Raw genomic sequence first — 23,200 nt, 5'->3', positions numbered from 1 at the left:
ATGACAGTCAGCTGAATGTTCATGAAACTTGGTACAAACAATCATCAGTGACTGTACTTCAACTTGTTTCATAGATTTTTAAAATGATCCTGTTATATGTTAAGTTTCAGCCCCCAACCTTCCATGGCCTTAAATTTGATAAAACAACAACCACTTGATGATTATAAAATAATTATACACCAGGGTAATAATTATACACCAGGGTAATAATTATACACCAGGGTAATAATTATACACCAGGGTAATAATTATACACCAGGGTAATAATTAAACACCAGGGTAATAATTATACACCAGGGTAATAATTAAACACCAGGGTAATAATTAAACACCAGGGTAATAATTATACACCAGGGTAATAATTATACACCAGGGTAATAATTATACACCAGGGTAATAATTATACACCAGGGTAATAATTATACACCAGGGTAATAGAGAACAACCTGTGGTTAAACCTTTGTCATGAATTACTAGGCAAGTGATTATAAACCCTCCAAAAACAAATGCATGTGAACTTGGATTCAGTTTATAACTTTTATACTTTTGTTAAAACTGCATTCTCACAGATTGACAGATTTCACTTTTATTTTATTTATTGTCTCAGAATCAGCTGATTTTGGCATCAATGCCTTTAATTGAGTCATATAAGATCACTCGTAATATAATAGATGTCAATCGTTTGGAAACTGCCAAAAAACTCTTTTTTTCTTAAAGAGTTAATAATGCGTTTAGTCATAAAATACCAATTTTCAAATGTGAAGAATAAACCTGTGTATTTTATTTTTTTGTCAGCAGTCTTAAATTACTGGTTTACAGACATTTACGCAAAAATTGGCTCATTCCAAGACAATATATAAAAATGTCTTCAAAACAATCAATCTGTGAGATTGTAGCTTTAAATAAAATAGGTAATTATTGAGGTCGGTCTTAACACAATTTAGCTTCAAGTCAATTCCTTATCATTGTTTTTAAACATGTCAACAATGTGTTCAAATTCAGAACTTTATAATGTATAATAAAAAGATACATGTACATGTTGTTAGACAGTCCAATGACTTTATATATTAATTCTAAAGTTTATTTCTGCTTATTAACAACTATTTCTAAATATTTACAGCTAAGCGACACATCTTCATAAATACGTTTAAATGCCGAATAATAATTATAAAAAAAAATCATTCAATTATCTATTGCGAAGTCTTTGAAAGTTCGACTCACACTGAGTACGAATGACGACTCACACTATTTATTAATACACTTATATTTGACGCAATCACGTGGATTTCCTGGTACCTGTGTAAGGGGAATATTATAAACGATAGCTATGTCATTATGTTACGATGTGTGAAAGCATACCTGGTATAATAAATCACTTCTTATCTCCAGTTAGTAAACATGGTACGACCACCTGTCAATTAGCACGGAGATATCAGAAGCTATCCGACTAAAGCTTCGCTAGCAACACAATATTGACACAAGTTTAATTAATAGTACAATCTCATTAATGCCATTTATAAGTTTTTGCACAATATTAAACAATTGAATTATTTCATCATATTTCATATTTTCTAAACAACTATTTCAATTTCTAGGAACAAAATGAAAATTCGATCGGAAATTTATTAATCATCTATAAGAACGCCATTCAAATTCCAATATTATTTTTAAGAGATCTAGATCTAATTATTTGTATTCTATATTTGACGTATGTCTTATGCGACACTTTTCGTTTTAAAATATTAAAACTGAACATAAATTGTATGACTTTGAAATTTGAAAGAAACGTTGTATACATGTATGATTGAGAAATAATTAAGACAATATGCGCTGTACGTGAAAATTGCATGGTGGCTATATTATAAAAGTGTTAATTCTTTAGTTAAGTCAAAGATAGCCGAAAAATTCATTGATTGGTCAACATTTACTATTAAGCATTAAAATAATTTTAAATGCGCAAACTCACCAAAAGATAGCCAGTGGCGCGCACGCATGTGTGTGTGTTTGCGTGAGTGTGTGCGTTTGTGCGCGTGTGCGTATGTGCGTGTGCTAATTTATACTCGCAGTCGGGCAAGGCATTTTAGTGTTTTTTTTGGAGCATAGTGCACAGACAGAATGTAACCCTGGTTAGAGCTACCCGGGTTCTTTAACGTGCTCAAGTGTATGTAGCACTGTCATCATATCATGCACGATGTTTGGGTTCAGGCATGTCTAATGGTGGTTCGAATGTATCCAGGAGCGAATGCGTTTTTTTTTAAATTATTGAAAATGTTTAGAAGCTCCTTTGAACCCAAATCGTTCAAACAGTTTAAAAAACAATATAAAGACAGCTGAAATATCCCTTTAAGGCAACGTGATGAACTGAAACACAAAAGGCCTATTCGCCATAAACAACACCTCTCTCTTCGGAGAAGAAGCAAATGAACAACATAATTATTACAATATTGTTGACAAGGGCAACGGAAAAAAACAATAAACCTTTGTTACATGTGCTTTCTTTTATATATTTACGAATATGTGCGAGTACGAAAATATTTTTTATTGGTCCCAACAAATATTCATAATTTATAAAACTGAAATACAGAGGAATTTATTTAAAAATAACGTTTGATATACGTAATTTACAACAACATCGAGAAAAACATAAATATGAAGTGATAAACCGTTCAATGCAATCATGGGCCGATGGTGAAGAACGTTGTTACCCGTAAGATAACAAAATTGTTAACGTCATCGTTGTTAACTTTCAAAAACTTCATGCTGTGGAGGTTTAATGGATTCACTTGTTATCTGCATATTTGTTAATTAAAAAAATAAAGTCATCTGTTTCAGCTGTACTTGTTTTATATAACCATATGAGCAAATCATCAAATAGTTTTCTTTTAAAAGTTAACAACGATGTTATTAATCACGTTGTCAACGTTAACATAGTTTTGAACTATCACTTGGGGCGAAGCTTTCTTATGGAGGACAATTACACTTTACTTTTATTCCAAAGTTCATAATTATGTATTCACAAAGTCTCCTAAACTGTCTAGGCCACAGCCTACACTTATTACGAAAACCGAAAACAAATACAATCTCATCTGACAGTGAATTTCTGCTTTTGATATAAGGCATAAAACATATTAGGTAAAATGAAAGCATAAAGAACTGATTCTACTGAAGTTTCACGTCGATTATCATTAACGGGTACTTTTTTCGCACCTTTCATTGAAATTGTCAAACAGGCTTAATCATTGTTATGGCCATTATCGCATAAAACAATTTATTTATATAATATTTATAAAAAGACCGACGTAAGAACCGGAAATAAAAATGAGTATTAATTAATGTCCTAATATATGATGATTAATAAAATATTTATGAACAACTTTTTCCTGAATTAAACTCGAATGATAAAGACTGCATAATTGTGGGGTTTCGGGGGTTCTTCTGTACATATTTGAAAATTGCTATCTCCACGGGAAAAGGATATATTATTCTTTCATATAAACTCTTAACTTTTGTAAATTCATGGTTTAATCACTGGGGGCTTTATTTGTACGGGAACCAGCGGTGCTGTTTCTCGATCCCGGCTCTAAGAGCCACCGCTCGTACGTGTGGTCGTGCATGGTACGAGATCTTCCTTCTCTTCTGTCTTTCCCCTTGGCTCTAAGAGTCACCTTCGTCCATGCGTATGATGTCGCGCATGGTACGAAAACATATCATATCCATTCTCCTTACCCTTTACCTATCCTTCCAATCATCAGATCTATTCATTTCTACTAGCCTGTCACTTCTTACCAACCTCGTTCTGTGTGTCTTGTACTCTCACACTACATATTCCTCATCATAACCTGTCTGCCCCCCCCCCTTTCTCTCTCAGAATCTCTTTTCTCTCTCTCTTCTCTCTACACTCCTTCACCTCTACTCTGCCCAAAACCTCAACTCCCCTCCCGCTTCTACCATTTCCCCTATCCCTCGCTTTCCCCGCTACCACCCTACCCTTATTCCCCTACTAACACCCTTAACTCCCCCCTACTCACTCCCCCAACCATCCCCTCCCCGTCTTCCCACTCTTTCACCATCCATTCCCCCTCCCACTCCCCTCCTCCCCACTCCCCCCACCTCCAACCCCATCCCACCCTCTTCCCCTACCACTACCCCACCTCTCAATTTCCCGCTCTACCCCCCACCCCATACACTACTTCACCTAACCGCCCCCCCCCCCCCCACCCCCCCCCCCCCCCCCTCAAAAATTGGACAATAATTATACTGTTTCGTGGTGTTGCATTGTTCTTAATTTTTATTTTCATGCATTTTTATTTATCAATTACATGTTTTTGATGTTGTTTTTATGGCATCGTTATTTTTCGGTTTTAAGGTCACTCCAGCATGGAACTCGAAATTTTGTATAGCTGTGTGTATCCTTTATTTCTCGTTTTATCTCGACTAAGCGCGTGACTTAAATTTACTTCCGGTTTATAATGAGAAAGTAATCAAAATGTCAATTTTGTTTTCTTCACTCCTCTCACTGATGTGAAATTGATAAGTTAAAAGGTAAAAGCTACACGTTGAAATGAATTTATAAACACCCGATTCTCCTATTTGTATAATTTCGCTGTAAGGTACATTTCATTAATTTCGGACAGATTTTTCGGATGGGTATTTTTTAGAAATTCCCTCCGACTGCGTTTTTTTCCCGAATTATGAAGCTTGTAATTATAGTTGTATATTTCATCTTAGATTTCACTGTAGATGACATCTATCCAAATGATTACAGTTCACGATAGTTTAGACAGCCACGTCAGAGTCTTTCATTTTTATTTTGCCATTTTTGGTGACCTGCATACATATACCTCTTTGTGTTTCTTAGAAAAGATCCTAGTGCTAAGTATATCTAGCAGAAATATAATATTTTATTACACGATTACCTATATAAATATAATTCACTATATTCGACTGTTTTACAAATAGTAATCAACGTTTTTGAACTGGCCGGTAAACAAAACAGTATGACTATTAACGATGTGTGAGGCTTCGGCATAGGTACGTCATGTATTTTACCAAGGTTTTAAAAATAAATTGCATATCATTTACACTCCTGAATTTCCAGTATTGGTTTGTAATTTTAATTGGTTCATGGAGAATAGCGAAGAAATTTAATCTGTCTCAACCTGGGACCCAAATGTTATGATCACATCAGCTCACATGAATCTGGGTCAACTCGGCCCAATTACCTTTTCGGCCTTGTCCAAATCGGGCCCGTTACCATTTCGGCCTACTTTTTGTATTGTTATTATTATACTCATATTCGTTTGTGAATATGTATATGGACATCCATGGTTGTTGAGTCAGCGATTGGCACGATTTAATCGTCACCGGCGTACTAAGTCCTACACTACTAACAAAAAGTACATCAATTATTTACCGCTTCTGGCAGCTTAACATCAAGGACTGTGTCCTGCAAGTAGGCCGCCTCGTCGGCAGTGGTAGACTCGCCCGTTTCCTCAGGGGCCTGAAATAGCATATTATTATAGCTTTAATTAGTTAAAAAACATCATTAACAACCTTTAAAAATTTTAATTATCAAAGGTGTTGTCAGCTTTCATTAAAACATTCTCACACTTGCAAGGCTCTAAATAATTACGCCAAACTTAAAACCATAGACACGCTTTCCTTTCAAAAGTAGGCCGAAAAGGACTAGGGCGAAAAAGACCAGGCCGAAAAGGTAATTGGGCCGAGTTGACCAGACACCGCTCACATGCCGCTTTTTTCTTTACCTAGGCCTAAAAAAAAAAATTGTTTGGTTAGGGTTACATCCTTAAAAAAAATAGGTAGGGTAGGTAGGCTTTTTATTTTTTTTTATTTATTTTTATTATTAGGTTTTATATAAGAAAATAATTTTCATCATTGGAGAATGGTGTTAAAGCTATCTTCTGTATAAGCATTTAAGGTTTAAACTTAATATTAAAAAGCAATTTAAAAAAAAACGAGATTTTTTTTTTTTTTTTTTTTTTTTTTTTTTTTAGTTTTTCATTTTTTTTCAAACTGACTATAAAAACGGTAGGGTCGGCGCCTATTCCGTAGGTAGGGTCGGGTAACCCGAACCAAATGTATTTTTTTTTTAGGCCCTACCTGTTTTTTAGGGTGGTCCACTTTTGCCCCTTTCTTACTGCCCTGCCTCCTTTGTGAGTAGTGACTTTTTCACCATTGCTCTATCAAAGCCTTCTATACTTTTAGTGCCACTTTTATTATCAGAATATTCACCAAAGATCGACAGCCCTGTAATTTGCTGTCATCATTGAGACATATTGCACAATACTCATAATAGAAGTGTTTCTGTTAGGTGTTTTGAGCACGTGCCAACACCATGCTGCCCCTTTGACTGCTGAAAATATGCTGTGCTGCTCTTTCATCTTTCCATGTGTCTAGTGATTGTCATATGACAGCTTATTACATGTATTTGTGTAAGACAACCTGTGTTTTCATAATCTGTAATCACCTTATCCGATTATTGGGTAGAGTATCAGCCAATTATTGAAACATCGCCTGTAGGCGGACCTATTGTATGTCAGCGAATCAGAATTAACATTGAGAACTCATTCATTAAATGATGAAAGTTTGTAAAATGTGATAGAAAAAGCTAAGAGATGGTGAAAAATGTTGTCAAGCACTAATAAACCTTTTAAATTATAATTTTTAATTGTATTGTACAAACCAGGCACGCCATTTTAAACATATTTTTTTTAAACCAGTTTTGAAGCAAACGGTCATAGCAGATTTGTAAACATGGGCAATAGGCATGGAGGTGCTAAGAGAATCAAATACATCACTTGGATTCGTCATTTGGTTCTAAAATATCCGCATTTTATACATGATTTAACCAAAGTCAGTTAAATTTTACCCCGGCTATATCATTCAAAACTCCTCGGCCATTTTCCATCTAAAACTTGGTTGTATAAGGACGGTTTACAGGGCTTTTTCAAAAGTACCCACGGGTCCAACTATCGGACCCATTCCCAAAGCAAAATATAAGATATTTTTCCCAATCTTTAGAAAAAAATCCCAATAAAAAAAAACTTTTGAAAGTCTTTTTACATTTCATTACAAAACATCCTAATAACTAATGTGATGTAAAGTTTTTTTGGTAATTGAACTCGGAAATCATCGATTTTCATCACATTCAGATATCTGTATGAAATATTATCTGTCATGATCGATTTATTGCAATAAATATTTACACCGAAGGATTGATATTTCAGCTGTTTTGGGTCTTTTAAAGGAAAATAAACTGATATAAAATAATTTCCTAATTCGCAGGAGACTAAACAGCTTTTTCTTTTAACTGAAAATTTTACCTATTTCGGCATTTTTACGACGCAAAATTTCCCAAAATGTCTAGGGTCTTTTTCCCAAATTGGGCAGAAAAAGCCCTGGTTTACAATATCAGAATTCATTACGTTTAACTACACTGCAAGTAGATTGCTTAGTAACTTAAATTTAGCAGTTAAACTTAATGACTTTACTTATGGGAATTGTAATTATTTATGTAATCATTCATTTCACTGGCAATCAGTTAAAACTTTAATTTACAACATACACGTTAAACTGCAACAATTAATTTATACAATAATTTGAAATTTTACAAACTACTTCTACTGATGTACCAGCATACATCTGAGGTTGTTTTTGATGGAAAATAGCCAAATGAGGTTGAAGGTAACAGTCGTACCCTATCCTTGGAGCCTCGCCTTCGATCTTTTACCAGAGATCAATTGAGAGTTTAGTTTCTTAAGACACTAAAGACAAACCTTTTCACAAAACCACCGCCTGATGAAGCACTGCAAAAACATTACTTTGGAAACAGGTTTGTCTAAGTGTTTGAGGAAACTAATCATCTATTATCATACTCCGGTAATAAAACGCAGGCAGGGCTCTTTAAGCGGCATAGTCTGATCTTTGTTTCATTTAAAATGGTGAAGAAGAAGAAAAGTTGATCTTTGTTTTAAGTCTGAGTGTGGAGCAAATTGTTGCTTTCAGATGTAGCATTTATGACGTAATTTATCACATGTTGTCTATATGACCCAATACTTACACTTATTTTATTTTGGAAAGAATATAAATTAGTTTTGTTTGATTGAAATTTCCTTCTTCCTAGCAATTTTTCCCATGAAAGGGCCTCGGTCCTAATCCCGTTAAGCTGATAGACAATCCTGATGTTTGTTACTTGAAGTGATTGTAAATAACTTCAATCGTTATGATGTTTCTCTGTGATGTCAAATTTTTAAAATTGTAATCATACTTTTTCGGGTGTCCCAGGCCATAAATCTCTTAATTATACATTTCAGGACAACGATGGCGTCAAAGAATGTGAAATCTTCTACTTTGCCTCCAGGTTTAAAGTATTCAACCCAACAACAAGAAGAAAATGAGGGATTTTTAAGCAAATTACGCAAGAAATTTAAGTTGAAGAAAGCGAAATACCATGTGGACGTTAGCACGGGAGAATGTGACAATATATCACCTCTCTCATTTAAGAAACGTCAGAGTGTTGAAGTACAACAGGATGAAACACCTTGGACGTTGCGAGATCCTAGTGATATTGAAAATGGCCAACTGATGGAATCAAAATCTGAATCCCCAGGTCAGGTCAAAAGGTCTTTTAGAACACAATCAGATAGACATATAGCTGGAAAGTTGTCTTCCAAACTTAAACATGAAAGAAAGAATTCGTATCCGGAACGGGAACTATCTGCATTAAAAAATGCGCAGATGTTCGAAATAGCACCCGATACATTGGAAGTATCGGCCAAACCAAAGACTAGAGTCGGGAATGAGTACAGTAGATTGGATTATGAGACGAGAGATCTTGCTGCAGATATAAGACAAGAAAGACTAAAGACAGAAAGTGCTATTGTGAATGAACATTTGGCAGAAGATGACAGTGCTATAGACCTGGACAGTATGGAGGCTGACAGACAAGTAGTTGTACCACCTGATCTAGACTTTATTGATCCAGGTTATGAAAAATTGCCAGTGAGAAGAAAACAACCTGATATAAAGGCGGAAGTTGTCGATTGTCAGAAAAGTCCAGATTGGGACCCGCGATATGAGTCAATGCAAGATGTGAAACAGAAGATAAAGGAAAGGTTTGCTGATGCATCTGTGGATAAGACTAAAGATGATATTGAATCAGCATTTGATCCAAACTATGAATCAGTCGCTGAGGCTAAAGCTAAGCTTGGTGATAAAGTTAGTAAGAGTGATAATGAAAATGAAATGGAGATTTTGGAAGATCCCGGATATCAGACTGTAAAGGATGTTAAAAGGGAAAGAGAAAAGAGAGAGTGCGATATGAAACCACCAAAAACATACAACCTAAATCAGTCAATTGAATCTTTAGATGAACCAGGCTATGAATCACTTAATGATGTGAAAAGGAAAATGCGTGAAATTGCAGACAAACCAATGGTTAAAGAAGAAGATATGAATGACTCTGCATTAGAAATGTCCATTATGGCACCAAATCAAAAGCCTTCTGATGATCAAGAAAACGACCCTGATGAAGTGAAAACTAATAAGTTGAGCCATAGTGGCAACTTAAAGTCGCCAGAAAGTGATTCGGGTATACGGGGTTTGACAGAAGCAGCTGTTACTCTGACTGGTTTTGCAACTGCCTTGTCTGGCTCATGTTCAGACCTGACTCAGAGTGGGCCTCACAAGTCAACGACGGAGAGCAAAGACAGTGGGTTTGCAAGCAAGGAACGAAGTGTCGATTCTGAGCATGAAGGTAGGACTTTCTCTTTAGTACCCACAGGTCCGACTATCTGACCCATTCCCAAAGCAAAATATAAGATATTTTTCCCAATCTTTAGAACTAAATTCCAATAAAAAATTAAAAAAATATTTTTTTTAGGAAGTCTTTACCTGTACTGTACTGGTTCATTTTAAACATCCTAATAAATTATGAAATGTAAAGTTTATTTGATAATTAAACTTGGAAATCATTGATTTTTATCACATTCAGAGATCAGTATGAAATATTATCTTGTCATGATTTATTGCAATAGATATTTACACCCCAAGGATTGATATTTCAGCCATTTTGGGTCTTGGAAAATAAACAAATATTAAATCATTTCCTATTTCGCAGGAGACTGGACAGCTTTTTCTTTTAACTGTAATTTTTTTTTTGTAGGTAGGGTAGGAGCAGATCGCAGTTTTTCATCTTTACGTTCGAAAAAAAATTATGGCTAAAAGCGTTACCAACGCTTAAAGAAAAATGAAAACTTTCGGCAGCTTACCAAACAATTGTACAATTGAGTTATGTTTTATGACTGAATTGAAGGCACTGATGCCAAAATGAGCCGATTAAGTGGTCCTACTGAATTGTGATGGTACAACTGTACTCTTTCTGTTAACAGACAACCTGTACAGCTCCATCAAGAAAAAGACTAAAGCATATGAGGAGGACCCCCAATACAGCTCTGTGAGAAAGGACCGGACAGCTTCAGACCAATCTCTGTAAGTCTGATAAAGGTTATTTCGGTTTATAGGTAAAATTAAATTATGATATAAACCTACTTAATAAGTCAAACTATCCTTCAAAAATACAAACTTACCTAAACAATCCGCCATTTTTTTCTGCACTGAACATGTCCCTCACTTAAAATTCTGCGAAAAGTATGTATGTTGGACCTCGTGCAAAATGAGCCCTCACTCCACCCGGAAACACTGAGTGTGCTGAGATTATTATGTGACCTTGAATTTCTCATGTGTTCTTTTAATGATTCATATAAATCACTTTAATGGTTCATATAAATTATAAATCACTTTTTAGTTGTTCTTAAAAATCACTTTGTAATGGTTCATAAAATTATAAATCACTTTCTAATGTTTCATAGATATCACTTTATAATGGTTCATATAATTATAAATCATTTTTATGCCCCCGAAGGTGGGCATATTAAAATCGCACCGTCCGTCCGTCTGTCCGTCCGGCTCTGTAACTTTCCCTTGTATGGACAGATTTTAAAATAACTTGCCACATGTGTTCCACATACCAAGACGACGTGTGGCGTGCAAGACTCGTGTCCCTACCTCAAAGGTCAAGGTCACACTTAGTGTTTATTCACAATGGAGTGCTGCATATAAGGACATAGAGTATAGGTTGTCGTGTCCGGGCTGTAACTTTCTCTTGTATGGACAGATTTTAAAATAACTTGCCACATGTGTACCACATACCAAGACGACGTGTCGCGTGCAAGACCCGTGTCCCTACCTCAAAGGTCAAGGTCACACTTAGTGTTTATTCACCATAGAGTGCTGCATATAAGCATAGAGTATAGGTTGTCGTGTCCGGGCTGTAACTTTCCCTTGTATGGACAGATTTTAAAATAACTTGCCACATGTGTACCACATACCAAGACGACGTGTCGCGTGCAAGACCCATGTCCCTACCTCAAAGGTCAAGGTCACACTTAGTGTTTATTCACAATGGAGTGCTGCATATAAGGACATAGAGTATAGGTTGTCGTGTCCGGGCTGTAACTTTCCCTTGTATGGACAGATTTTAAAATAACTTGCCAAATGTGTTCCACATACCAAGACGACGTGTCGCGTGCAAAACCCGTGTCCCTACCTCAAAGGTCAAGGTCACACTTAGTGTTTATTCACAATGGAGTGCTGCATATAAGGACATAGAGTATAGGTTGTCGTGTCCGGGCTGTTACTTTCTCTTGTATGGACAGATTTTAAAATAACTTGCCACATGTGTTCCACATACCAAGACGATGTGTCGCGTGCAAGACCCGTGTCCCTACCTCAAAGGTCAAGGTCACACTTAGTGTTTATTTACAATTGAGTGCTGCATATAAGGACATAGAGTATAGGTTGTCGTGTCCGGGCTGTAACTTTCCCTTGTATGGACAGATTTTAAAATAACTTGCCACATGTGTTCCACATACCAAGACGATGTGTCGCGTGCAAGACCCGTGTCCCTACCTCAAAGGTCAAGGTCACACTTAGTGTTTATTCACAATGGAGTGCTGCATATAAGGACATAGAGTATAGGTTGTCGTGTCCGGGCTGTTACTTTCTCTTGTATGGACAGATTTTAAAATAACTTGCCACATGTGTTCCACATACCAAGACGACGTGTCTCGTGCAAAACCCGTGTCCCTACCTCAAAGGTCAAGGTCACACATAGTGTTTATTCACAATGGAGTGCTGCATATAAGGACATAGAGTATAGGTTGTCGTGTCCGTGCTGTAACTTTCCCTTGTATGGACAGATTTTAAAATAACTTGCCACATGTGTTCCACATACCAAGACGATGTGTCGCGTGCAAGACCCGTGTCCCTACCTCAAAGGTCAAGGTCACACTTAGTGTTTATTCACAATGGAGTGCTGCATACAAGGACATAGGGTATAGGTTGTCATGTCCGGGCTGTAACTTTCCCTTGTAAGGACAGATTTTAAAATAACTTGCTACATGTGTTCCACATACGAAGACGATGTGTCCTGTGCAAGACCCATGTCCCTACCTCTAAGGTGAAAGATACACTAAGTGTTTATTCACAAGGGAATTCTGAATATAAGGACATAACAGTGTAGGTTGTCAAGTATGGGTGGTATTTTTTTATGTTCAGAGGAAATTTAAAATAACTTGCCATATGTATTTGACACATAAAGGCAAGATCAACTTTTCATGTACTGACCTTGTTCGTAGGTCAATGTCACATTGGGGGGCATTCGTCACATACTGTGACAGCTCTTGTTTAATAATATTTTAATGGTTCTTATGAATCATTTCAGTGAACCTGAGAAGACAGAGCAGCTTGTGCCCGTTCCGGTCGAGGCATATGACAGTGATACAGAACTCAGCTTGGAACCAGGATATGCCGAGTGTGCTGACGCCATCAAAGGTATACTGCAGTTGGTAAAAAGTGTAGCAACATATAGTTTAAAGAGGTTAGACACCAGATGATAAAATTGCAAGAAAAAAAGCAAATCGTCAAAAGCTTACATAAATTTGACATCGTTGTACTCACGAATGCATTGAATCATACTTACTGATTATCACATTGCTTACAACACTTGCATCTTTTGCAGTTTATGCGTATTTTTTCAATTCGAAACTTACTGGGGTTGTCTACCACGTAACCCCAGTAAGTTTAAAAATAGCGTCAAATGTTTATCTGTACTCATAAATTTATTTATGGACATCATTTAAACTTGGACACCATTATGCGCTGTTTTAAACGGGGAAATTCAGATGAGACAGCAAGATGATAGCTGGGTTCATTATTTTAACCATGAATAGTGATGTATTATCAGTCTCCTACAAGCTGTACTTGACAATTTTAGACTTGTTTTGAGTAAATACTGTATAAATTTTGCTGATCTTTGGACCATCTATTGTCTAGTCCCTTTAAACTTCTTTATTTTACACAAGGTGAAACAATTCATTACTGTAGATTTTTTCTATTTCATATTTTTCAAGGGTTTCAGAATGGTAGGACTAGGTGGGTAAACAACAATGGCAATAAGTGTCGGCTACTTTTTGGCTGACCCTTAGAAAACTGATGGGTCAGGTCCCCCAAATCTGCTTCAATTTATAAGAGTTATCCAACTTCTTTCAAACAAATTGAATTGAGAATTATGTTTTTTGGGGCAATTGTAACACACCATTGACAAACATCAAACACCAACAAACACCATTGAAAAATTGGCTGGGTTATAATTTCACAAACTGATAGATTCACAAATAAAAATGTGGATATTATACCCACAGGAAATCAATATGCTTTAAATGGGGATTGTACATTGTAACTTACATGTGAACAGTGAAAAGGCCTTTAAGTATATATGGCTTTAAAAACAATTTCATATGGGGTATTATAAGTATCTATCATGTGTTTCCGGTACGGAAAGGAAAATCTGACCCGAGGGCACGTGCGTAAGCCGGTAACAAGGCTTGCCGAGTTACCGGCGGCGCAGCGTGCCTGAGGGTCGGATTTTTCGATACGGACCGGAAAAACGTGATCAATATTTTTTCTTGCATATCTAAAATGATCAATTTGTGGAAAAAATGACGTAGAAAACGAACTTGTACACTACACCAAAAAGCGCTTGCGACGTTGTTTACTGACGTCATAAAGGGCAAAATTTTAAATCACTAAAAATCACGAATTTTACGATTATTTATTTTAAATTTTAGTTTAAAAGTCTTGCATGCATATATATTTGATTGCGCTTTATTAAAATGGCATAATATTATTTTCATAAACCATACAATAAAAAGAAATAAAAATTGGCGCGTTGTTGTGCATGACTCATCTTACATGGGGGGTGTAAGACAGGTTTTTCCAGCACTGGTCACATGTACGGAAACACACGTCCGGTATGCAAGAACAGCCCATTAGCCTGGCTTGGTGCCTGAAATACAGGCCAAACGATAACAGAGTGTTATAAATTTGTTTCTTTAAAGGGACTGTGTCACAGATTGGCACCAAAAAAAGTTTTTTTCTGTAACAGATCTCAGGACAATTATATAGATTGGGAAAAATTATGATTACCATTCATGTCTATTACAGGTTGCATCCCATATTCCATCTACTCTGACGGCAGTGGTTCCAAAGTCTCGAGCTGTATGAGTCTTGACTTGTCCGCTGAGGACTTTATTCAGGAGCCGGGTTATGCAGAGTGTGCCGATGCCATTAAACATGGCGCGATCAAGAAAATATCTGTCTCCCATGAAAGGCTGGTGGAATGTAGATCGGACGAAAGACTCAATGTAGAACCCGAGATATATGCTAATCCCCAGATTCTGTTTAGAAAGAGGTCGAAAATGCTTGAAGATAGTGTTGAAGAAAGTCTTGGAGGAACTGAAGATGATATGGATATAAATGTTGCAGAGAAAAGGAAAAGTATTGATGGGTATGGTAAGAAAGATAAAAATAGAAAATCTGGAAGAAAAACAGTTGAGGTGAAAGAGGAGCTCCCTGTGGCACCCCCATTGCCAGCTAGAAATTATAGCTTGTATTTGGAAAGTGAAGAAGCGGAAAAGACTGTTAATGAGGTTTTAGAAGAACTTAAACTTGAAGGAGATGAAAACGATGCTTTTGAAAATGTTAAAAATACTTTTGCAGAATCTTGTGGAGTTGGAGCTGAACCAAGTAAAATGCCAAAAAATAGTGATGTGGACTTAAAAAAAGAACCATGCAGAAATGTTGCTGAATTGGATAGAGAATGTCTCGGTTCGAATTGTGAAGTTGAGAAAAAGGGAAAGACATCAAGTAAAGAAACTCTTACTGAGCAGTGTGATGTTGAAAAAAATAATGAGCAACATTGTGAAGCAGGCAGTAAAAAATGTGGTGTAAAAAGTTCTTCTCATTGTTCGGGAGGTGAAGGCTGTGGCAGTGGTAATGATGATGATGCTGATGATGCTGATTGTTTGAAAGTGAAAGTCACAGACAGTTGCGGAAAAGAATTCATGCTAAAGGTTGTTGAAAAAGAGGAATCTATGAAAATTAGAGTCAAACGAAAACAAAGTAGAGGAAAGAGTATTACAAGTGATGAGAAAGGCACTCGTCCAGGTCTAGAAGGGGGTGGTCCAAATCTAACCATGGGTGGTCCAGATCTAGAAAGGTCTGGTCAAAGAACTGGTTTTGGTTTAGAAGAGTCTCATCCAAATACAGTAGGAACTGGTCCAAACCTAGATAAAACATGTGATCTTGATAACACTAAAGAAGAAAATGATCTTAATGCAAAGAATATCTCATTGGTTAAAGATGATCTTCATGTTTGCAAAGCTTTAAATTCTGAATTGAAGGACCAAAATGAGTCTTCAGACCATTCTAGGGAAGTGATAACATGTGATAACAGTGAAAGTACTTTAACTGAATGTTTTGACACCAAAAGATGTGACTCTGGCAAGCAATATAATTGCGATGTCTCTTTAACCAATGTTGATGGTTGTTTAATTACTTCTGCTTACAATTGTTCTCAAAGCTCTCACATATCAACCAAAGATCAAAGTGCTTACCAATGTACTGACACAAATGATGATGTTTTATGTAGTGGTGATTCCTTTCACAGCAAAAATATTACACATTCTCTTAATTCAGACACAACTTTTCAAGAGGTACATGTATCTGATGGTATTGATCATGAATCTGATAATACATATCAAAAAGACGTTTCAGCATTAGTAGTTGGTGTTAAAGCGGACAGAGCTCCATCAGTAAATGTTATTAAAATGAAATCTGTGTCTTCAATGGATTCAGATTTTGATATGTTAGATAATGAAGATTTGCCAAAGTTGGAAATTAGCGAGAGTGATCTGGACAGTCCATTTGAAGCAAGCGATGCTTCCAATAACCCTGACACTCAATTTGATATTGCAAATGAAAGTGCAACTATTGTTAAGATGACTAATGATCTGACAAAGGACTTAAGTGGGAAGTCTGAACCTATGAGGGAAGAAAGTGAAGTGCTAAATAATGATCAGAATAAAGGCATAGGTGAACATAGAGGTATGACTGGTCATGAAGAGGACAGAGTTGAATCAACAGCAGGAACTGTTAAATTTGCTCTAGACTTAAGTATCAGTGAAAAAACTGTAGATGGTTGTCAGGAAGCAGAAACTATGGTTGTGAATATAGAGAAAATTGATGAACTTTGTGCGTTTAAAATTGTTGATCCGGAATGTGAGTTGAGCGATGACAGTGCAATAGAAGATAATGTTGACCAAGAGAGAGACACTAGTACACATATAGCAACAAATGTTGTAAAAGAGCCAGGTGACATTTCTGTTGATGGAATTTGTACAACTGAAACATCACTGTGTGAAACTGATGGCTCAATGGAAAACACTGAAACAGTCTCACGAAATATAGTTCTCTCGCCAAACCAACCTCTTCAGGCCTATGATCCAAGGTTGTATGTAGATTGTGAACCAACTCATATGTCATTATTTGAAGTATTGGGACATAGCCAACCTCATGTTGCGAATGTGTCACATTCTGGCGAACCCCCACCCCCTCGACCGCCTCCTCCTAGTTTGACCAATCAAATGGAGACATCTCCATTAAATGATCCTGCTCATACTTCTAATGTATTTTTGTATGATGAAAGTGTTCATGGACTACCTGTTTTTTCACCAGATCCTAGTCAACATGCAAATGTATTTAACTGCTTTTCTGACACTGAAGATGGTTCACGTAATACACACTCCTTAAATAACTCAGACAATTCACACATTCCTAGAGATTTCTTAATGGGCTCACATTGCACCAATGAGGATGGCTCTATAAATAGCCATGCTCCGCCTCCAAGACCACCTCCTATTGCTATTGGTCAATCTGAGAGCAGCAGAGATTCAAACAGCAGTCAGTCAAGTTCAAGAAGTGCTGGGACACCTCAGGATGAGACATTGCCAGGGTTCAGGTTTGCATATACTTAATTTCAGGGATTCTAAAGATAAAAATGCACCCTTACTTCCAAATAAGATGTACCACATTTAATACAATTGTTTAAATTTACCGAAAACGGTGAATTAATATGGAAAACAGTGGTTGTTATGAAGGATACTGTGTTTAATTTGAAGGAAAGGTACAGAAAACACAGTATTTCTACCTTATGGACTATAGTTGATCATTGTAAATCTTTTAGCACTGACCAGTCATTTAATATTTGTGCCTTTTCAGCTATCAAACACACGGTTACAATCTTATTACCAGTAATTAGTATTTTCCATAAATGCATTGTTTAAGTAAGTAGTTAAAGGTTTATCTCTCAAAATTTATGTTTGTTATACATGTATGTGTATGAATTGATTTTAAATAACAGTGTCAATTTAAGCTTTTATCCTGACATCAGAATTGAGAGCTTTTAACTTCAGACTATAGTCAGTGTGTGCATACATGGCATGTGATAAATTAGGTTATAAATGCTCCTTAGGAAGACAATATTTTGCTTCAAATTAATACTTTAAACCAAGATAACTTTACTGTTTTCGATATTCACCATTTTAAATGAAACATGTCGCAGTCTACACCGCTAACATACCCTGCCATTGGTCTTTTACCAGAGTTTGATTGAGATTTTAGTTTCTTAAAACACTTCAAAAACGTTTTTACAACACTGCCTCCTGATGGAGATCTGTCAAAATTTGGATTTTGGATACAAGTTTGTCAAACAAAGTGTTTGAGAAACAAAGTGTTTGAGAAAACTAATCACCTAATCAAACCCCAGTAATAACCTGAACACGGGGATCTTTAGCAGCATAGACTGCCCTTTGTTTCATTTAAGATGATGAAGAAAAAGAAAATTTATCTTTGTTTTAGTCATCATTTGAAGCAAAATGTTGCCGTCCCATGTACCTTTTATGACGTAATTTATCACATGGTATTCACACACTGACTGTACAGTTCTAATGACATTTTTTTTAATGAGATGTTTGTATCAAAGACAGTAGGAAGTACTTTGAAATCTATATTAATGATTTTGGAAACATTTTCAAAAGGGGTTTATGCCCCTTGACCCTGCTTTAGGCATGAATCCCTAATACTGGGTACTCAACTGAGTGTAAGACTCGAAAATAAAACAAGCTATATATATATTAAAAATTGATTTAAAATGTAAAACATTACAGGTTTCTGAGCGGAAGTGGTCCGTCAGACGAGGAAGGGGGCAACCCCCCTGCCATACCCCCCAGAGCAAGTACACGACATGGAAATAAGACAACCAAGAGACCAGGTGAGGGGTTAATGTAGTATAATTCATCGCCTCAAACAAGCCAATCATGGTAAAGTATTTCTTGCGCTGTATTTCTAGTATTGCCATACATTACTGAGTCAGCTCATTTAGTGGATCTGCGTAGGGTTTTAGCCAGGATTTAAAAGGCCAGGGTGCTGCAGGAAAGGGACAGGGTGGAAGGGTAAAAAGGTCACATGAATTGGGCTATGAAGAACTTGGAAACCTATGAATTTGGTAGAAAATGTTAGAAATTGCATTTAATTGAAGTAATATTAGGTTTCAACTGCCAGATACATAAAGGGTGTATATATTTATGATATAGTTACAAGTTTTTAGACAATACAAAATAAGTACTTGACAGTCTTGAGCTTTTTATTCTATTAAGGCATGGGATTACCCGTGCTGGTTAACATGAGGGCAGAAGGGTGCTACTGAAAAGAACAGAGCGCAGCACCCTTCCATTTAGCTTAAATCCTAGCTAAGCTTACCTGAATTTCAACAATATACTTAACTGTAAGTCAGTATCAACTATAAGCTAGTATCACAAATACAAAGTTTTTTCAGGGATCAATGTAGCAATTAAGTGGTATTACAATCAAACAGATGTATTTTAATGTATATCTGAACTTTTATGAAGCAGGCATTCTTTAAATGATATATATTATGTTATTTCACCTCCCACATGTCACATGGTGACCCACTATTTTTCTACAGTGGGTCAGTAAAGTCAAGTTGACAAAAATGGCCGCCATTCATCGATTCTTCCTTCAAAACCACTTTTTTCTGATGAGAGGTGGTCGATGAAATAAATCAGTTATTTGGTCTGTTATTGACCCTCTACAGAAAAATTGGGGGTCTGTGAAATTTATAGGGGGACTGGGCTAACGCCTGACCCCCTGTGAATTTCACAGACCCCCCATTTTTATGCCCCCACAAAGTGGCGGCATATAGGGTTGCCCTTGTCCGTACGTACGTCTGTCTGTCTGTACGTACGTACGTCCCGAAGATTGTTTCCGATCTAATTCTTGAAAACCGTTTGTCCAATCCTCACCAAACTTTAAACACATGTTTGTGACCATAATATCTTGATCAAGTTCGATAGTCATGGAAATCGCTTTAGTCATTTAGGAGTTACGGCCCTTTTTTGCCAAAAATACTTCAAAAATATATGTTTCCAATCTAATTCTTGAAAAGTATGTGTCCAATCCTCACCAAACTTTACATACATGATTGTGACCATAATATCTTGATCAAGTTCGATAGCCATGGAAATCGCTTTTGTCATTTAGGAGTTACGGCCCTTTATTTGCAAAAAAAGACTTGAAAAATACGTCCCGAAGATTGTTTCCGATCTAATTCTTGAAAACTGTTTGTCCAATCCTCACCAAACTTTTAACACATGTTTGTAACCATAATACCTTGATCAAGTTCGATAGCCATGGAAATCGCTTTAATCATTTAGGAGTTAGGGCCCTTTATTTCCCAACAATACTTAAAAAATATCTTATCCGATCTAATTTTTGAAAAGGATTTGCCCTTGTGCAGATTATCCTGAATAATCATTATGGCTTATTTTCTGTGACAAAAAATCGAAGTGGGGGCATCCGTGTCCTATGGACACATTTCTAGTTCAGAAGTGGGTCAGTAACAGACCAAATTACTAATATTATTTTTCACTAGTAACTTCAATTCACATCAGGAATATCATTATGTTTTTTTAGTTACATCATATTATGTTAATATCAGATGCCATGGAGGGTGATAGCATATAATGTTAACCCGAGAAAGGTTATGTTAACATTAATGTTTCACATATTAACATTACAAGCTATCAGCCTCCATTGGGTCTGATAATTATTTTATTATACCCAACATATATTGTTATCACCAGTTACGTCTGCAATTGTGAGGTTTCATTTGACAAGGAGTCAACTATTCTATTTTTACTGCGTTATAATGGCATCATATGATAAAACTGTTTCCTGTTTATTTAAATTTCTATATTTAGATTTTCAAGTATATTTTATAAGCGTCTATGTGCTCAGCCTCTTAAGGAAGAAAACAATCTTATTTTTTATACAGAAGATGAGGGGAGTATTAAAATTGAATGCATGAGACATTAGGGAATAAGTTATGATTACAGATTTTTAAAAACCTTGGACTTGTGCTAAATTTGACTTCTGTTTATAAGGAATTGTGTCTATTTGTTATTTTAGCCTCCTACTCCCAAGACTTCATGAAGAGTATGCGGCAACTGAAGGATGTGAGTATGACGTATTTTAAGTGTTTTATATGTCTACTGGAGTGTTCTCAGTTTCATATGTGTACTGGAGTGTTTACAGTTTCATATGTCTACTGGAGTGTTCTCAGTTTTATATGTCTACTGGAGTGTTCTCAGTTTCATATGTCTACTGGAGTGTTCTCAGTTTTATATGTCTACTGGAGTGTTCTCAGTTTCATATGTGTACTGGAGTGTTCTCAGTTTTTCATGTCTACTGGAGTGTTCTCAGTTTCATATGTCTACTGGAGTGTTCTCAGTTTTATATGTCTACTGGAGTGTTCTCAGTTTTATATGTGTACTGGAGTGTTCTCAGTTTCATATGTCTACTGGAGTGTTCTCAGTTTCATATGTGTACTTGAGTGTTTACAGTTTCATATGTCTACTGGAGTGTTCTCAGTTTCATACGTCTACTGGAGTGTTCTCAGTTATATATGTCTACTGGAGTGTTCTCAGTTTCATATGTCTACTGGAGTGTTCTCAGTTTCATATGTCTACTGGAGTGTTCTCAGTTATATATGTCTACTGGAGTGTTCTCAGTTATATATATCTACTGGAGTGTTCTCAGTTTCATACGTCTACTGGAGTGTTCTCAGTTTCATATGTCTACTGGAGTGTTCTCAGTTTCATACGTCTACTGGAGTGTTCTCAGTTTCATATGTCTACTGGAGTATTCTCAGTTTTATATGTCTACTGGAGTGTTCTCAGTTTCATATGTCTACTGGAGTGTTCTCAGTTTTAAATATCTACTGGAGTGTTTACAGTTTCATATGTCTACTGGAGTGTTCTCAGTTTTATATGTCTACTGGAGTGTTCTCAGTTTCATATGTGTACTGGAGTGTTCTCAGTTTTTCATGTCTACTGGAGTGTTCTCAGTTTCATATGTCTACTGGAGTGTCTCAGTATCATATGTCTACTGGAGTGTTCTCAGTTTTAAATATCTACTGGAGTGTTCTCAGTTTCATATGTCTACTGGAGTGTTCTCAGTTTCATACGTCTACTGGAGTGTTCTCAGTTTTATATGTCTACTGGAGTGTTCTCAGTTTCATACGTCTACTGGAGTGTTCTCAGTTTCATATGTCTACTGGAGTGTTCTCAGTTTCATACGTCTACTGGAGTGTTCTCAGTTTCATATGTGTACTGGAGTGTTCTCAGTTATATATGTCTACTGGAGTGTTCTCAGTTTCATATGTCTACTGGAGTGTTCTCTGTTTCATATGTGTACTGGAGTGTTCACAGTTTCATTTGTCTACTGGAGTGTTCTCAGTTTCATATGTCTACTGGAGTGTTCTCAGTTATATATGTCTACTGGAGTGTTCTCAGTTTCATATGTCTACTGGAGTGTTCTCAGTTTCATATGTCTACTGGAGTGTTCTCAGTTTCATATGTCTACTGGAGTGTTCTCAGTTTCATATGTCTACTGGAGTGTTCTCAGTTTCATATGTCTACTGGAGTGTTCTCAGTTTCATATGTCTACTGGAGTGTTCTCAGTTTCATATGTCTACTGGAGTGTTCTCAGTTTCATATGTCTACTGGAGTGTTCTCAGTTTCATATGTCTACTGGAGTGTTCTCAGTTTCATATGTGTACTGGAGTGTTCTCAGTTTCATACGTCTACTGGAGTGTTCTCAGTTATATACGTCTACTGGAGTGTTCTCAGTTTCATACGTCTACTGGAGTGTTCTCAGTTATATACGTCTACTGGAGTGTTCTCAGTTATATACGTCTACTGGAGTGTTCTCAGTTATATACGTCTACTGGAGTGTTCTCAGTTATATACGTCTACTGGAGTGTTCTCAGTTTCATATGTCTACTGGAGTGTTCTCAGTTTCATATGTCTACTGGAGTGTTCTCAGTTTCATATGTCTACTGGAGTGTTCTCAGTTTCATATGTCTACTGGAGTGTTCTCAGTTTCATACGTCTACTGGAGTGTTCTCAGTTATATATGTCTACTGGAGTGTTCTCAGTTTCATACGTCTACTGGAGTGTTCTCAGTTATATATGTCTACTGGAGTGTTCTCAGTTATATATGTCTACTGGAGTGTTCTCAGTTTTTCATGTCTACTGGAGTGTTCTCAGTTTCATATGTCTACTGGAGTGTTCTCAGTTATATATGTCTACTGGAGTGTTCTCAGTTTCATATGTCTACTGGAGTGTTCTCAGTTTCATACGTC

The 23,200-nt window shown here is 36.5% G+C and overlaps 2 protein-coding genes across 4 annotated transcripts in view; one reads left to right on the top strand and one right to left on the bottom strand.

Annotated features, from left to right (window-relative positions):
• LOC128240741 (uncharacterized) overlaps positions 1-1,408 on the bottom strand; it is a 105,874-nt gene extending 104,466 nt beyond the window's left edge. For all 3 annotated transcript variants that reach the window (XM_052957556.1, XM_052957557.1, XM_052957558.1), the window contains exon 1: positions 1,360-1,408. The gene's annotated coding sequence lies outside the window, so the exon portion shown is untranslated. The remainder of the gene's footprint in view (positions 1-1,359) is intronic.
• Positions 1,409-4,434: 3,026 nt separating this feature from the next.
• LOC128240331 (uncharacterized) overlaps positions 4,435-23,200 on the top strand; it is a 53,537-nt gene continuing 34,771 nt past the window's right edge. Inside the window, exons 1-7 of the mRNA XM_052956931.1 lie at positions 4,435-4,542; positions 8,334-9,775; positions 10,410-10,509; positions 12,803-12,912; positions 14,584-17,437; positions 18,645-18,748; positions 20,965-21,011. Of these exons, the coding sequence (XP_052812891.1) occupies positions 8,341-9,775; positions 10,410-10,509; positions 12,803-12,912; positions 14,584-17,437; positions 18,645-18,748; positions 20,965-21,011 (4,650 nt within the window). The 5' untranslated portion in view covers positions 4,435-4,542; positions 8,334-8,340. The remainder of the gene's footprint in view (positions 4,543-8,333; positions 9,776-10,409; positions 10,510-12,802; positions 12,913-14,583; positions 17,438-18,644; positions 18,749-20,964; positions 21,012-23,200) is intronic.

This window comes from Mya arenaria, chromosome 7, assembly GCF_026914265.1.
Source record: "Mya arenaria isolate MELC-2E11 chromosome 7, ASM2691426v1".
Taxonomy (NCBI): Eukaryota; Metazoa; Mollusca; class Bivalvia; order Myida; family Myidae; genus Mya; species Mya arenaria.
Note: the sequence above shows the minus strand (reverse complement) of the source record. Positions and strands in the feature narration are given on the sequence as shown.